This window comes from Xenopus laevis, chromosome 3L, assembly GCF_017654675.1.
Source record: "Xenopus laevis strain J_2021 chromosome 3L, Xenopus_laevis_v10.1, whole genome shotgun sequence".
Taxonomy (NCBI): Eukaryota; Metazoa; Chordata; class Amphibia; order Anura; family Pipidae; genus Xenopus; species Xenopus laevis.
The window spans coordinates 104,448,149-104,464,018 of record NC_054375.1 but is presented as its reverse complement, the minus strand read 5'-3'; the positions used below and the strand labels follow the sequence as shown (position 1 = coordinate 104,464,018).

Below are 15,870 nucleotides of genomic sequence, written 5' to 3'. Positions count from 1 at the left end.
AAATTCAGATATTTACACTGGGCTTGACATGTGCTTTAAATCATTAGGACACTTTCTAAATAGGCTGGATTTTATGGGGGGTGATTCCTTGCAATCAAACAGCACCGTGAGTTTTATTTCTAAGCATATTGTACACAGCGATATGAATAGGCCCTTAACTGTTCTGTAAGGTTCATACTGTAGGTTGTATAAAATGACAGAGACAAGATTTGGTTGTGCAACACAAGCCTTTGCACCAATGTAAATCCAACAAATGGTGATTAAGATTTCCTTATTTAACATACCTTAGACCTTCTGTCATATTTAGTAACGGTGTCCGCAAAATCTATTTTTTCTCTTTTTCCCACAAACTGGCGAAGCTCTGGGTGCTCATCCATACCAATGTAGTCACCAATGAAATTTCTGTTAATGCTATTCCGTCTTCTTTCCTTTTTGTTAAGGAACAGGTCAGAAGCTGGAAAAAAAACACAGTACATTAAACAATTCATCCAACTAAAGTAAGTTTTACAGCAGATTATTGACATAAATTTTTACTTAGTAACATAGTAAGTTAGGTTGAAAAAAACGACACACGTCCATCAAGTTCAACCCTGTTCACTCTATTTTAACCTAACTGCTAGTTGATCCAGAGGAAGGCAAAAAAACTCATTTGAAGCCTCTCCAATTTGCCTCAGAGGGGGAAAAATCTTTCCTGGCTCCAAAATGGCAATCGGACTAGTCCCTGGATCAACTTGTACCAGGCCCAGACTGGCAATCTGTGGGTTCTGGAAAATGCCAGAGGGGCTGCTGTAAGGGCCAGGGCCTATTTTGAATCCCAGTCCGGACCGGACTTGTACTATGAGCTATCTTCCATAACCCTGTATTCCCTCACTTGCTAAAAATCCATCCAACCCCTTCTTAAAGCTATCTAATGTATCAGCCTGTACAACTGATTCAGGGAGAGAATTCCACATCTTCACAGCTCTCACTGTACAAAACCCCTTCCGAATATTTAGGCAGAACTTCCTTTATTGTAATGGGAATGGGTGACCTTGTGTCACCTGGAGACCTACTGGTAAATAAAGCATTAGAGAGATTATATGTTCCACTCGATTCCTAATCCATTTTTTTGGTGCCTGGTTTCTGGGTAGGTCAACACAAACACGAGTGTTTATACAGTAGTTACTGTGCTGGATATGCATTAACTGTACAAGAGGGTTATTCAGATGGAGACCTGTAGCACAGATGACCACCAAAGCCATATCTAGCTGTCAGGGTTGCCCAGTACATCCCCTAAATGATTCTTTGTGGCTGCCAGTGTTAGCTTTTATTGAGACTAAATGCTAAATGACACACACTACATTCTAAACTCAATTATGTCCCAGCAGACAGCTTCCAATAAGTTATATTGGAAAGAGATGACCTCCTCTTGGCCTCCAACATGCAATTTTGGCAGCATCAGCATTAACCTGAGGGGCCACACACTCTGATACTGTCCATTTTTGCTTGAAAATGTCTGAACGTGAGTAAAGGCCCCCATATACGGTCTAATAAAAGCTGGTGACAGACCATCTGCTAATTGGCTTCCCCGATCAATGTCTGGCCGAAAGTTGGCCAGATCTCGATCGGGCAGGTTAAAAATCTATGCGTTTATGCGGTCCCGCAATCCAACCTCCCGTACCGGATGCATTATGATCTAGGGCCCACGATCAGATCAGCCCGATATCGCCCACCTCAATGTGGGCATATTGGGGAGAGATCAGCTTGTTTGTCGACATCGCTGAGTGGATCACTAGGTCTATGGCCACCTATTTAGTGAGGTCATCTTAACTGATCAACATCCTCACATGCAGTTTCTGTCATTTTGTTGTACCATTTTTGGAACAGTAATAAGGCACAATTGTGTAATACATTCATGGGTTAAAAATTGATGTGGGATAATTATATTTCAACATGGCCCCAAATATTTAACGGACCATTATTATTACTACTCATCCTTTCTGGTCTCATCTGTAACTTGGCAGAGGGAAGTAATATCACTGACACAACGCAATGGAGAAAGAGACAAGTGACAAAGGACCTTATAAAATAAAGGGAAGTCCATAAAGATGAAAAATGAAACAATAGATGTTCTGTACCTTGCTCTCTCATCTGCACGTATTTCTTCCGTGCAACATACTTCCTCCAGGCTTTCTGAATTGAGCGAGCATAGCCATCGTATTTCCTCTCACGCATCTCCTCCAGCAGAAAGAGCTGTACAACAACATCAAGGTTTGTCATTAGAATGAATAGAAAACATCTAATCATCAGGCACACACTCAACTTATCACCAGCAGTTAATCTGCGTTTGAGTGCTCTCCTCTCTTTCATTGAAAAAAGTGGACACACTCAACTTCATAAAGAACGGGCACTTTGGAACGCTGGCAGCATTGTTGGCAACATGTGCAACATTATGACTAATGGTATTCAGCGACCCAAAAGCCATATATTTTATGGAATAGGCACCAAATGAATCTACCTGTGCAGTTTGCATATATAAATAGACAAACGCAGCAAGAAAATATCAAATGAATGAAAATGCTGTCACCGATATAAAACAAAAGCAGAAATGGCACTAAAGAAGCACCAATATAACATTTGGCCCATGGCAGAATATATACTAGAAAAGATCAACTTAATATTAATTCTAACAAATGATTGAAAGATATGTTTAAAACAGAAAAATCAAACCCTTTACTTTATATTGTTTGAATCTAACTACTGTTGTATGGGGCATGGTGGCAGTTACTATACTGATCCCATGATGGAAAGGAACATAAACTTAAAGCAGGGGTCCCCAACTTTTTTTTTTTTTTTTACTTGTGAGCCACATTCAAATGTAAAAAGAGTTGGGGAGTAACACCAGCATGAAAAAGTTCCTGCCAATGCCACATAAGGGCTGTGATTGGCTATTTGGTAGCTCCTATGTGGACTGCCTGTGATTGGCTATTTGGTAGCTCCTATGTGGACTGCCTGTGATTGGCTATTTGGTAGCTCCTATGTGGACTGCCAGTCTACAGGAGTGTCTGTTAGGCAGTAAACCTGGTTTTTATGTAACCAACACTTGCCTCCAAGCCTGGAATTCAAAAATAAGCCCCTGCTTTGAGACCACTGAGAGCAACATCCAAGGGGTTGGTGAGCAACAAGTTTCTCATGAGCCACTGGTTTGTGACCACTGCCTTTGAATTAACAGTATTACCATTTTTCACAAGCATGTGTTTTATTCCTTTGCTCAACTCCTTTACTCAATATCAGGTGTCTATTTAAAATCTCATTTTCTATGACCAATAATGAACTCAAATGACGATGAATAAGTGAATCAGCTCTATGATACAGTATATGACATATGAGACAGGTTCAAGTAAACTCTGTTTATCTCATGGGGGGGGACTTGCTGTTGCATTCCTTGTAGATTCAAGGTGCTTTAGACAAAAGCATATGCAGATAATACTGAAACAGAATAATAAACATTCCCCTCCCCAAAGCATCTACAATATAAATGATTTCCCATGGAAAGAATCTATTGGTAGCCTCCTTAAAATCACACCAGCATTTATCTCGCTATGTGTTCTGTGGCTTTAAATACAAAACAGGAGAGCTTTCCAACTTAAACATATTACTGAAAGAAAATCTGGGTTTCACAGAACTTAACGGTGCAGTTACACCACATACAAATAATGGTTCAGTGTACTTGGAAGGGAAGTCTAGCCCACAAATAAGGACATCTGATCATTGTGGTGTGTTGTATGGAAAATATGCCAGTAAATTGTGGACTGAAGTCTTTGTGGCGAGGGAGACCTAGGTGGCCAAATGGTCAGTGTTGAAGTGTAGGGGCTGACCTTCTAGAGGCATGCTTTCAGACAACAAGCATAAGTAGTACATCTTATAGAGACTATTGAGAAGGGCCTAATTCTTTAGCTTCTGCGTGACAGATTACCAGCCAATGAGGCAAACATATTAGCAATTCAGTAATATTTAAAGCTCTATTTTTCCTAGCAAATCACCTGCACTTCCTATTGCTGTGCTAGGTGTGCTTGTATCCTGGATCCAGTTCATAAAGCCTGGGATTTCATGAACCAGAATCAATCTTTATCCGCAGCATAGAATTTCATATCCACTAAACCCTTGCAGACTACTTTAGAACATATAAAACATTCTGAGACGTCCCTGTGAAAAAAGGGATGATCAACACAACTGTGGTGTAAAATGTTTGTATTGCGAGAGTTTGTGTGAAACATATTCATGCGACATCTGTATCAGGAACACACAGATGGACTTATTTATTCAGGTGGGGCGTGGATGTGTCAATAACAAAAGGTCGCCTGCCTACAGCACAGTCACCACTGCTGATTCTATTCAGGACAAAGCAGTATATTATACATTGAGCGGGAACCACTGCATACGTTTATAGTTAATTATGATATATTGTAATCAAATATTTTCATTTATCACTCATGTTACGCAAGCGATTAGTACTGGGCAGCCTTCTCTTACTTAATATGTAATGTGTTCTATGTCTGACATGGGGCTAGACATATTGTCAGTTTCCCAGCTGCCCTTAGTCATGTGACTTGTCCTCTGATAAACTTTAGTCACTCTTTACCCCAGCAGCCCATCAGCAGAACAATGGGAATGTAACAAGATAACAGCTCCCTGACACAAGATAACAGCTCCCTGGTAGATCTAAGAACAGCACTCAATAGTAAAATCCAGGTCCCACTGTGACACATTCAGTTACATTGAGTAGGAGAAACAACAGACTGCAACAAAGCAGTTCCATCCTAAAGTGCTGGCTCTTTCTGAAAGCAAATGACCAGGCAAAATGACCTGAGATGGCTGCCTACACACCAATATTACAACAAAAAAATACACTTGCTGGTTTCAGGAATGAAATTTTATATTGCAGAGTGAATTATTTGCAGTGTAAACAATGTAATTTAGAAATAAAAACGACTCCATAAAGATAACGACAGAATCATTTTAAGTTAAACTATCTTGTTAAGGGTTAATATATTGCATAGATGTAAAGAGTGGATTTCAGATGGAATCGTGGACCTCTGGGATCTGGATTATCTGTTATTTATATAACAAGAATGGGGTATGAAGATGGAGCAGAGAAAGATGGGAGAATAAAAGCAGAATAGCAAGACATAAGGGAATAGTGGATGTATAAGTGTAAGATAAGCAGGGAGAGAAATAGACCTACAATAAAACTTAAAGGGATCCTGTCATCGGAAAACATGTTTTTTTCAAAACCCATCAGTTAATAGTGCTACTCCAGCAGACTTCTGCACTGAAATCCATTTCTCAAAAGAGCAAACAGATTTTTTTATATTCAATTTTGAAATCTGACATGGGGCTAGACATTTTGTCAATTTCCCAGCTGCCCCCAGTCATGTGACAAACTTTAATCAAATAGGGGCTGCTGACCACACTAACAAATGTATGTTATAAAAAAAACCCCTCTGGTTACATTCAAGAACAAAAGTACACCCCAACTGGCTCAGCAATTTCATTATCATAAATGTGTGACCGAGTCAATATGTATGCACTTACACAGAATTAATTACCGGTAAAATATGGTGCCAGGGAATGTGCATTGATCAAATTCCTTTTTGTGTTGCTCTCTCTACAACAAGAAATCCCATTTCCCTAATTCTGGATCAACACGAAGAAGTGAATAAATGACTGAACTTGGTGGACAAACAACATTTTCATCCCAATGACCATGTTGTCATTTAACAGGACATAGGGCTGATTCCCCCAGTTCAATTGAATTACAGTTAGCCAAACTTAAAAGGGATCAGGTCTTTTCTTTAGAATCTCATAAGTAGTTTTATTCACATAACTTCATCAGAGACATTAGCTACAGTAATGCTGCCTAATACAGCTAGTGCGTTTAAACCCAACCCAAACACCATGTGAAAAGCTCATACTCACAGACTCTGGGGCTTTAATAAAGATTTTGGTTTTCCCAAGCTGAAACTGATCGGAGTCCATATTAACAGAATGCAGTAGGTGGAGAACTCCCTTCTTCTCATCTCCTCTCCATGATGGCCAGGTCTCTTTGGTAAGGATTGCATATCTGTAACACAAGAAGAGGATACAATTTATGAAGAGGGCACAAAATATGAATAGGAGAAGCCTGATTAGAAATATAAGTAATAAAAAGCAATTTTTATTGCTGCCTGGGTAAGAGATCCCAATTTGAGAGTCTATGGAAAACCTCTCAGCCTAGGCAACATTACAGCAGATTCCACTCATGTTTTAACTCCGATACTTTATACAGACAAAGAATGTTCTGAGCAAAAAAACTAGCCTGAATTTTAACTCCGTATTTTCTGCTACAAACTCCAATCAAATCCTCTGTTTTTTTGCGTTTATTTATTATTCCATTTTCCAAAAAAATCTGATTTTTACGTTTCTTTTTTCGGATTTTTCACCCGAAAACTCAGATTTTTGCCCAAAAACTTCGGGTATTACACGAATACCCAGCATATATTGACTTTGACAGGTCTGAGATTTTTTGATTTGGACTTTTCCATCCTCGGGGTTTATTAAATTCAGAAAAATTATTTTATTTAAAAAAATCACACATTTTTAGTGATTTTTGCATTCGGAGTTCATTAAATAACCCCCTAAGTGTCCATTTACAGGCTTTACAACAAAACAATATGCGGATTGACACCTTGCCTAGAACTGTTGGACATTTCTCATCATGCACACATTACTCAATGTTACGGAGAGGACACTGCATCAGCACAAGGTCTGTATGTTTTCCATGTGCTTATTTGGGTTTCTAAAACATACATGCAGGTTAATGGTCTCCTGTTAATAATGCAACGAAACACCGAGCACATGAAGGCAACTGTAGCAGGAAGAACCCCTGCATGTTTATTAATGTGTAAATGCTCCCTCGTGAGGCAACTTCGGGAGACTTCTGAAAACGAAGCGCTCCAAATGCCATCCTGCTGGCGATTTAGATACTAGCCGGCGGGAGGCAGTTTGGGGAGATTAGTCACCCCAAAGAAGAGTCGTTTTATCCCTGTGCGACGAAATCTCCCTGAATCTTCGTGTTTGCCCTAACCCTATTGAGTGAATGAATGGACACAGAGCTGTGCTGCATCTCCAAAGCTACTGAGCCAGACTAGTGCAGACACATTCCAGTGGAAAGGCAGCAGACAAGAAGATTTTTGAAAGCCCTATACATTGGATTCTTCATTGGCAAGTAACCAAGCTTTGTTCATATTTGCACAGTGGGGATGATTTCACTGAAATCAATGTGTAACAAATATTTTCCCTCTGTTTATTATTATTATTATTATAATAGAATAGTTAGATATACATACAACATACATAAGCAATGTACTTCTACACATAGGGTTATTTAAACCAAAAATATTCCTTATGCTCTTTAGGGTTGGTTCCCTGATTAGGTTTGTGCTCATATATGGTTATACAGGCATAATACAGATATTATATACGGGCAACATCCAGAATGCTTTCGGCCTGGGGGTTTCTAGATCAGGCATGTTTCTGAAACTGGAGCACCATTTATAAAATATTAGCACTGGAGTCCAGGGTCTGAGTCCAGAGTGGGCAGTTGCTATGGGTTACCAGACCAGTAGCAGACTTTGTACCTTTTATTACATCAACCTGATCTGGTGATCTGGGAATGAGCTTTCCAAAAATGTGTCCTTCAAAGCCTTTTATCAATAAAGCCAGTTGGGATCGATAGACATCTTTGTATGACATCATCATTTTAACACAACCTTAAAGGGGTGGTTCACCTTTAAGATAACTTTAAGTATGTTATAGAAAGGCCAAGTATAAGCAACTTTTCGATTGGTCTTCATTATTTATTTTTTATTGTTTATTAATTATTTGCCTTCTTCTTCTGACTCTTTCTAGCTTTCAAATGGGGATCACTGACCCCATCTAAAACACAAAGGCTCTGTAAAGCTACACTTTTATTGTTATTGCTACTTTTTTATTAGTCTTCTTTCTATTCAGTCCTCTCCAATTCATATTCCAGTCTATTATTTAAATCAGTGCATGGTTGCTAGGGTAATTTGGACCCTAGCAACCAGATTTTGCAACCAGTTTTCTGAAATTGCTGCTGCATAATCTATAAACCTCCATAACGACAAATATTAAAAAATGAAAACCAATTGCATTTTGTCTCAGAATATCAATCTCTACATCATACTAAAGGTTAACTAAAAGGTGCCAAACCCCTTTAAACATAATTTTAACAAGTCCTTAAACAGGTTATCTGGTTATCTAGCAAACAGGTGACTGTGGGAAATCCAGCATAGCTATACATCCATGCAAGGAATATTATAGTATATTAATAAACATATAATAAATAGTATTATCATGTATGTATGCAGCAAGATGTAAAAGTTTGGCATAAAAAAACAGGTGTTAAATTCTGGCTTTAAAGCAGAGGGAATGTTTGCTGCCTGAATTTGTCCCATTGACTTGTGAAGGGTATAAGCCAGGGCTGAGGTGGTGAAAAATAACACCATAAAAATATATTACACAAACAGTATAAAAAGTCATTAGCTCTTTGTAATGGATGGTTTATATACATAGTATTAATTAAAAACAACAACAGACCAATAGAAGTATGTTACTGATGTGAAACCCCTTTAGACTTTAATTGTTTTGGTATAAATTGTTACACGTCCTTAAAATTATTCTGCAAAGAGACTCACAAATGGCACAGTCTGTGCAGGTGAACAAGGAGAAGGTGGCAATATTTATATTGTTACATTTCAAAAACGGATTTACCAACTGTAATCATATAAACCTATAGCCTCGCTTGTTCTGGAGACCATAAGTATATAACTTTATACGGTTTTATTTATAAATCCCAACATGTGACATATATTGGATAGTCATATCCCCTTTTTCTCTACTGTAGAAAGTCACATTTATCTCCCACATGGAACGTCTGCTCACACTTCCCCTTGGCTTCACACTAGAACAAAACCATTCATTCACTTTTTGTTCTTTGCATGTAAATATAAAATACTGCACAGAAATGTCTATTGACAAGCTCAGCTCAGGGCTGCCAGGAAGCCGTCACATGAGAACTGGAGACTAGAGAAACAGGCCGTTCCAGCCCTGTCGCTTTATTTACACAGCCTACTTATTTTACTATGCTTTTCAGAAAGCAAAATGTCGTCACCAGGAAGAGATTTAAGCAGAACGGGTTCTGCCCTCCTGCACCCTGCCTTTGCTGAAGGCAGATATGAATGAAGGGGAAATCAAAACAGTAACTAAAATAAGGATAAGAACTTGCTTTTGGAACCAGTTGCTTATTCACTTCTATTAACGCAGGATTTACTGTAAAAGTGAGTTTGTAACATTGAGCCAGTGTCCTGACAAAAAACCTTTACTTCCAGTAAAATCATTTCAGACATGGACTGATTTGCTTTATGGATCGAATTTGCCACCAGTCTGGTAAACCAAGGCAGACATTCATTAGTGTTCTAGAATTATCACAGCTAATTGTATAAAAGGGGACCAGATTATAGAAAATCTGCAAACTTCCTAATTAAACCCAAGCATTTCCACCCACAACATTATTAACCGATGGACCACCAAACTGCAATGGCTGATGTAGAGACTGGACACCTTAAATTGGAATAACACAGCACTGAGCACAATGCACCTATTTGGAACAGGGAGGGATCTAATTAAGAGCATCACTTGTTTGTTTGTGCAGCCACAGAATGCAAATAAGGACGCACCTCGCCACAGCACATAGTGATTCACTGCTAAACACTGAAATACCTGTGATGTCATAGAAGTACAAAATGCTTCCATTCCGTGCTTCTTGAGTAGGGATGGGCGATTTTTTTCGCGGCAGAAATTACGCCCATAGACTTGCATTTCGGCAGCGGCGAATTTTTGGCGAAACTAAATGGGTCAAATTCACCCATCCCTATTCTTGAGAAATAATTTTATTGATAAATAATTCAATAGCAGGGGAACAACCTTAAAATGCTAAAGGGGTGGTTCACCTTCAAGTTAACTTTAAGGGTCAGGGCACACAGGCAGATTCAGGGAGATTAATCGCCGGTGACAAATGTCCTCTTCTTTGGGGCGACTAATCTCACGATTAAACTTCGGGCAACTTCGGAAAACGAATCGTGCCAAGTGCTATCCCACCAGCAATTTGCATTTTAGCCGACAGGAAGGCAGTTCGGGGAGATTAGTTGCCCCGAAGAAGAGGAGATTTGTCGCTGGGCAACTAATCTCCCTGAATCTGCCTGTGTGCCCTGACCCTTAGTATGTTATAGAATGCCCACATGCTAAGCAACTTTTGAATTGGTCTTTATTAATTTATTTTGTATAGTTTTTAATTATTTGCCGTCTTCTTCTGACTCTTTCCAGTTTTCAAATGGGGGTCACTGACCCCATCTAAAAACAAATGCTCTGTTAGGCTACACATTTATTGTTATTGCTACTTTTTATTACTCTTCATTCTATTCAGATCCTTCCTTATTAATATTCCATATTCTCATTCAAATCAATTCATGGTTGCTAGGGTAATTTGGGCTCTAGCAGCCAGTTTGCTGACATTGCAAATGGGAGAGCTGCAAAAAAAAAAAACCTAAATAACTCAAAAACCACAAACAATAAAAAATGAAAACCAATTGCACATTGTCTCAGAATATCACTCTCTACATTATACTTAAAGTTAACTCAAAGGTGAACAACCCATTTAAGCCCATAGCTAACAAGGCAAACATTTTAAAAGTGACCTGCCACCAAACATAAAAAGCTGTATAATAAAAGAATTTTTCTAATTAAACATGAAACCCAAATTCGATTTTTAAATAAAACATCCATTACTGTCATAAACTGGTTTAAAAGTCTCAGCTGTAAATCATATATTGCCTGCCACTCCTCTATGCCTCAGTCATTAAATTTCACGCTGCACTCCCTGGATGTCATTGCACTCTCCATATTCCCCCCTCTCTCCTCTCCATCTAATTGTATAGCCAGTGCATGGGCATGGGTATCAGGTGCCCCATTCAGGCGCATAAACAAGCTTTTGGCATGATGTAAAGCTTGTCTCAATAGCAGTGTCCAAGCCTGCGTGCTTGTGAATACCAAGATTAAAAAAAAAATGATTTTAATAATTTTTATAGTGTAAATTAATTTATTTTGCTTGCCTAACATCATAAGATTTGGAATTATTTCTTAAGGTGACAGGTCCCCTTTAAAGTTAAGCTTTAGGGGGCATATGTAATATGCTGTGCAATACGAAAATCACAGAAAAAAAACTGTTGAAAAAAAGCTATGTACGGTAAAATAAATGGCAAATTTATCAAGGTGTGTTAATTTTACCCCATGCAAATGCTAGATGTGCCGCCATTTTTTTACATTGCTTCCAGCAGAAGTTACTCTAAGAAAAAAAAGCGTAAAAATATTACACTGTTTTTTACAATATCAAGTCCTGGTAATGTGTGGTGTATTATCTTGCTGTTTTTTGCACAGCATAATAAATATGCCCTTTAAAGTCCCTTTTAAAGTTACATATACTAGAGTCCTGCAGTGGGTCGGGTAACCGCGGGATACCCGCAAAAACCTGCGGTACCCTGCGGGTTGTGGGTAGAAGTGGTCATGGGTCGGGCCCGGGTCTTCTTAATAACGATATCTACTCCTTTTTTTCTGATCACGTCTACTTCTGATGATGTCACTTCCGGTTTACAATGACAGCATTTCCCGATTCTTGATGGTCAGCGGGTCATGGGTCCAGGCTGCAGATAAGGTACTTGCGGGTTGGGTAGCGGGTCCAAGCGGGTAAGAATGAGGATTGCAGGTTCCGGGTACAGGTCCGGGACTGGTTCCAAAAAATGGACCCGCACAGGACTCTAACATATACTATGATTATAGATGGCCAAAGTGACATTGCCATGTGGGTTACGGTTGGCATAAACAGCCACAGGGAAAAAACACTTTTTAATGCGAATCGAAAAAGGAAAAAAGCAGTTTTTATTTGAAATAGACAGTGCTTTTTTTTTTATCTGCCCTATCTCCTGTTTCTCACAGTTTATGTGGCAGGCAAGTCTGGATAATATTTAAGCAGAGTGGGAGAGACCAAAAGATTATATGAAAAAAAAACTAAAAGGTCAAGTCAGTGCACCTGAGATACAGGGATTTCATAAGTAAAAAGTAATGGCAGCATTTATACTTGTGTTAAAAACAGGCTTTACATGAGATAGAATCACCATTTATATCCTATTGGTTGCTTGGGGTATATGTAATAAAAGGTTTAGCCACATTTAGCAGCCAGCCTTTACTGGTCCCCTGTTTAAAAGTAAACGTCTCACATGGCGGATACTTGCGACTGAAATCCATCCCATGGGTGCGCCCAGTGTGCCGCTAGCCTCAATGTTTGAAGAAAGCAGCTCTTAGACATGGGAAGCTTTTATTTTGGTAATTAGCAAAAGAATGTTTTGTTCAATAACTCCATAATTATATTGGTACTTAAATGTAAAAACAAGACAAGAATGCGATTACAATAGTGAAAACTATTTAAAAAATGCAACGGCAAAAACATGCCTTTTTTAAAAAAAAAAAGAAAACGGCAATAAAAAGATTATATACAACTGGGCATTCTGGTCTTCCTAGTTAGACTACTGCCTGAAAAGAAAAGTGTAGCCTTGTGGCTGAGATGCTTAGAGCTAACAATGATTCTGCACATTTTTCAATTGATTCTACATAAGGATCACCGATTATAGCATTGCTGTCAGGCTGTTCTGTGCAGTTACTTTTTACTTGCCATTTTAGGGCATGGTGTTCTGCTATGGAGCCAGAAGATCCAGCCCTTTAAGTCAGGGGATATAACAGTGCTGTGGCCATTAAGTATTGTGGAGGTATCCAAGTCTCATTATATTGCTGAGCCACGAGTAAGTCATGGACTCACACCAGCATGTTAAAAGCTCCTCACAGTACTGATGTGTGTGCATTCAATTACTCTGTGGTATTAAACATAATGTCCCTGTAGTTTCAACCCTGTTGCAAACCTACCTCACTTGCACATGCAGGAGAGGGTGACTGCTGCCCAATGAATGCAGGGAGCTTGGTGGTAGAAAACGTCAGTGCTATAGAACTACTGTACATCTAGCCAATACAACAGCCACAAAGAAAGTCTTAAAGGAGAACTAAAGCCTAAAAATAAATATAACTAAAAATGCCATATTTCATATACTGAACTTATTGCACCAGCCTAAAATATTGACTTCTCAATAGACGCAATGATCCAACTTGTCACAGGGGGTCACCATCTTGGAAATGGTCTGTGACACTCATATATTCAGTGGGCTCTGAGAAGCTGTTGAGAAGCTAAGCTTAGGGGTTGTCACAAATGATCAAGCAAAAAACCAGATTGACCTGTAATATAAGATGATGCTACAGGGCTGATTATTAAATTCTTATGCTAGTTGCACTGGCTTCTGTGCTGCCATGTAGTGCATGCCATCCGTACTAATCAGCCTTATATTGTGACATTTATATTCTATGTGTGCTGTGTATTTTGAGTCAGTCCCTAAGCTCAGTAAGTGACAGCAGCACAGAGCATGTGCAGTGAATCAGCAGAAAAGAAGATGGGGAGCTACTGGGGCATCTTTGGAGACACAGATCTTCTACTATAGTTCATATAAACAAGCTGCTATGGAGCAATGGCGGAAATTGAAAAATGGCTATATGGCACAGGTTAACTAATGGATAACAGATAACACCATTAGACAGAGCTTATCTGCTATCTGCTGTGTAACCTGTGCCTTTTCTTCTTTGAATGGCTGCCCCCATTGCTACACAGCAGCTTATTTATAGAAACAATAGTATTGTTTCTGAAGCAAACACCAGTTTTAACAGTGCAGGGCAATACTACATTATATTTTTATTACTTTAAAACACTTATGACGTTACTGTTCCTTTAAAGGACCAGTAACATCAAAAAAAAATGTTCAAAAATTCGTTAGAGCACAACAAAAAATGAACACAGAGACAAATGAAACTTTTAAATAGCAAAGACTTTATTAAGAAATAACTTACAGAAAATCCACTTCCTGTCCTCTTCAGAAACGGCGAAAAGGCGACCATCCACACTGCAGCAATCGATTTCTTCTCCCTGGATATTCACTGACATCCTCCTCTCGTTGTGTCCAACAGCAGCTGGTTTGTTCCTGTGCTGGCGGCGATGAACTGACAGCAGCGAGTCCTCTCGCTTCCCTTCCACTGGCCTGGCCGTCTACAGTCTCCCAACGGCACACTTGTTCCTGCACTTTCACTGTGCATCGGCTTCCCTTCCTCTCTGGGAAGGGGACAGATTGTGCGTCTGGGATCTCTGCTCGTGCTCTGCCTTCACTTCCCCGGCGCTGGAATTGGAATCCGGGGCAGCATTTCCCACAGCGCGGCCACTGCCTCCTGAGCTTTCCTTCCCAAAAGCCGATCGTGGCGCTCGCTGGTGTGAGTGAGGGAGGAGGAAGAGAAGGGCAGCTAGTAACCAGACTCGATCCAGGTCGGAATGGAAGTACGCGGCTTGGCGCGCTGATTGTACATGAAGTTGCTTCCCTAGGGTCTGGGCAGGATCGGCTCTACTGCTGCTGAAAATATACACATGCATGCTGCACTGCCGGCTAGTCCAGACATTTTATATTCACAGTAACGCGTGATGTCTATAGCAGCCCATTGATAAGGCAGCAGCTTGGGGAGGAGGGGAGACGGAGAGGGAGGTGAGGAGAGCGGAGCAGGGAAGCCGATGCACAGTGAAAGTGCAGGAACAAGTGTGCCGTTGGGAGACTGTAGACGGCCAGGCCAGTGGAAGGGAAGCGAGAGGACTCGCTGCTGTCAGTTCATCGCCGCCAGCACAGGAACAAACCAGCTGCTGTTGGACACAACGAGAGGAGGATGTCAGTGAATATCCAGGGAGAAGAAATCGATTGCTGCAGTGTGGATGGTCGCCTTTTCGCCGTTTCTGAAGAGGACAGGAAGTGGATTTTCTGTAAGTTATTTCTTAATAAAGTCTTTGCTATTTAAAAGTTTCATTTGTCTCTGTGTTCATTTTTTGTTGTGCTCTAACGAATTTTTGAACATTTTTTTTTGATGTTACTGGTCCTTTAAGCTTTAGTTCTCCTTTAAAGGGGTTGTTCACCTTTGAGATAACTTTTAGTATGATGTAGAGAGTGATATTTTGTGACTATTTGCAACGGTTTTTGATTTTTTATTATTTGTGCTTTTTGAGTTATTTCTAATTCAATAGTTTTCCAGTTTGCAATTACCCTAGCAACCTTGCATTAATTTTAATAAGAGACAGAAATATGAATAGGCGAGGCCTGTATAGAAATATGAGTAATAAGTATCAATAACAATACATTGTAGCCTTACAGGGCATTTGTTTTTTAGATGGGGTCAGTGACCCCACCATTAGAAAACTGGAAAGAGTCTGAAGGCGGCAAATAATGAAAAATAAATAATTAAAACCCAATTGAAAAGTTGCTTAGAATTGTCATCCCTTTACGCAACGAGCAGCAAACCCTCGCCCATGAGCTTTCCAAATAAACATTGTTAGGGTTCACCTCAGTAGTATACTATGCATTGGTTTTGTTGTAAATGTTCATGATTGTATAATAACCATCATCTCACCTTTGTAAGAATTTCTTGAATACCCTTCTGTATGCATATCCAGCACGACGAACACGGATGTTTTCCTTCAATCCTAGATATTCAACCTGGTGCTTGACCCTTTAAAAAATATTGGGACAGTGAGCAATACAAGAATATCAGAGTGTCCCCACTGAAAGGTTTTGCACATAGTGGCACAATTAT

The 15,870-nt window shown here is 39.6% G+C and overlaps 1 protein-coding gene across 1 annotated transcript in view; it reads right to left on the bottom strand.

Annotated features, from left to right (window-relative positions):
* myo1e.1.L (myosin IE, gene 1 L homeolog) overlaps nt 1–15,870 on the bottom strand; it is a 104,519-nt gene that overhangs the window by 12,868 nt on the left and 75,781 nt on the right. Inside the window, exons 18-21 of the mRNA XM_018253019.2 lie at nt 15,688–15,786; nt 5,959–6,103; nt 2,118–2,232; nt 285–454 (exon numbers count right to left, since the gene is read on the bottom strand). Of these exons, the coding sequence (XP_018108508.1) occupies nt 285–454; nt 2,118–2,232; nt 5,959–6,103; nt 15,688–15,786 (529 nt within the window). The remainder of the gene's footprint in view (nt 1–284; nt 455–2,117; nt 2,233–5,958; nt 6,104–15,687; nt 15,787–15,870) is intronic.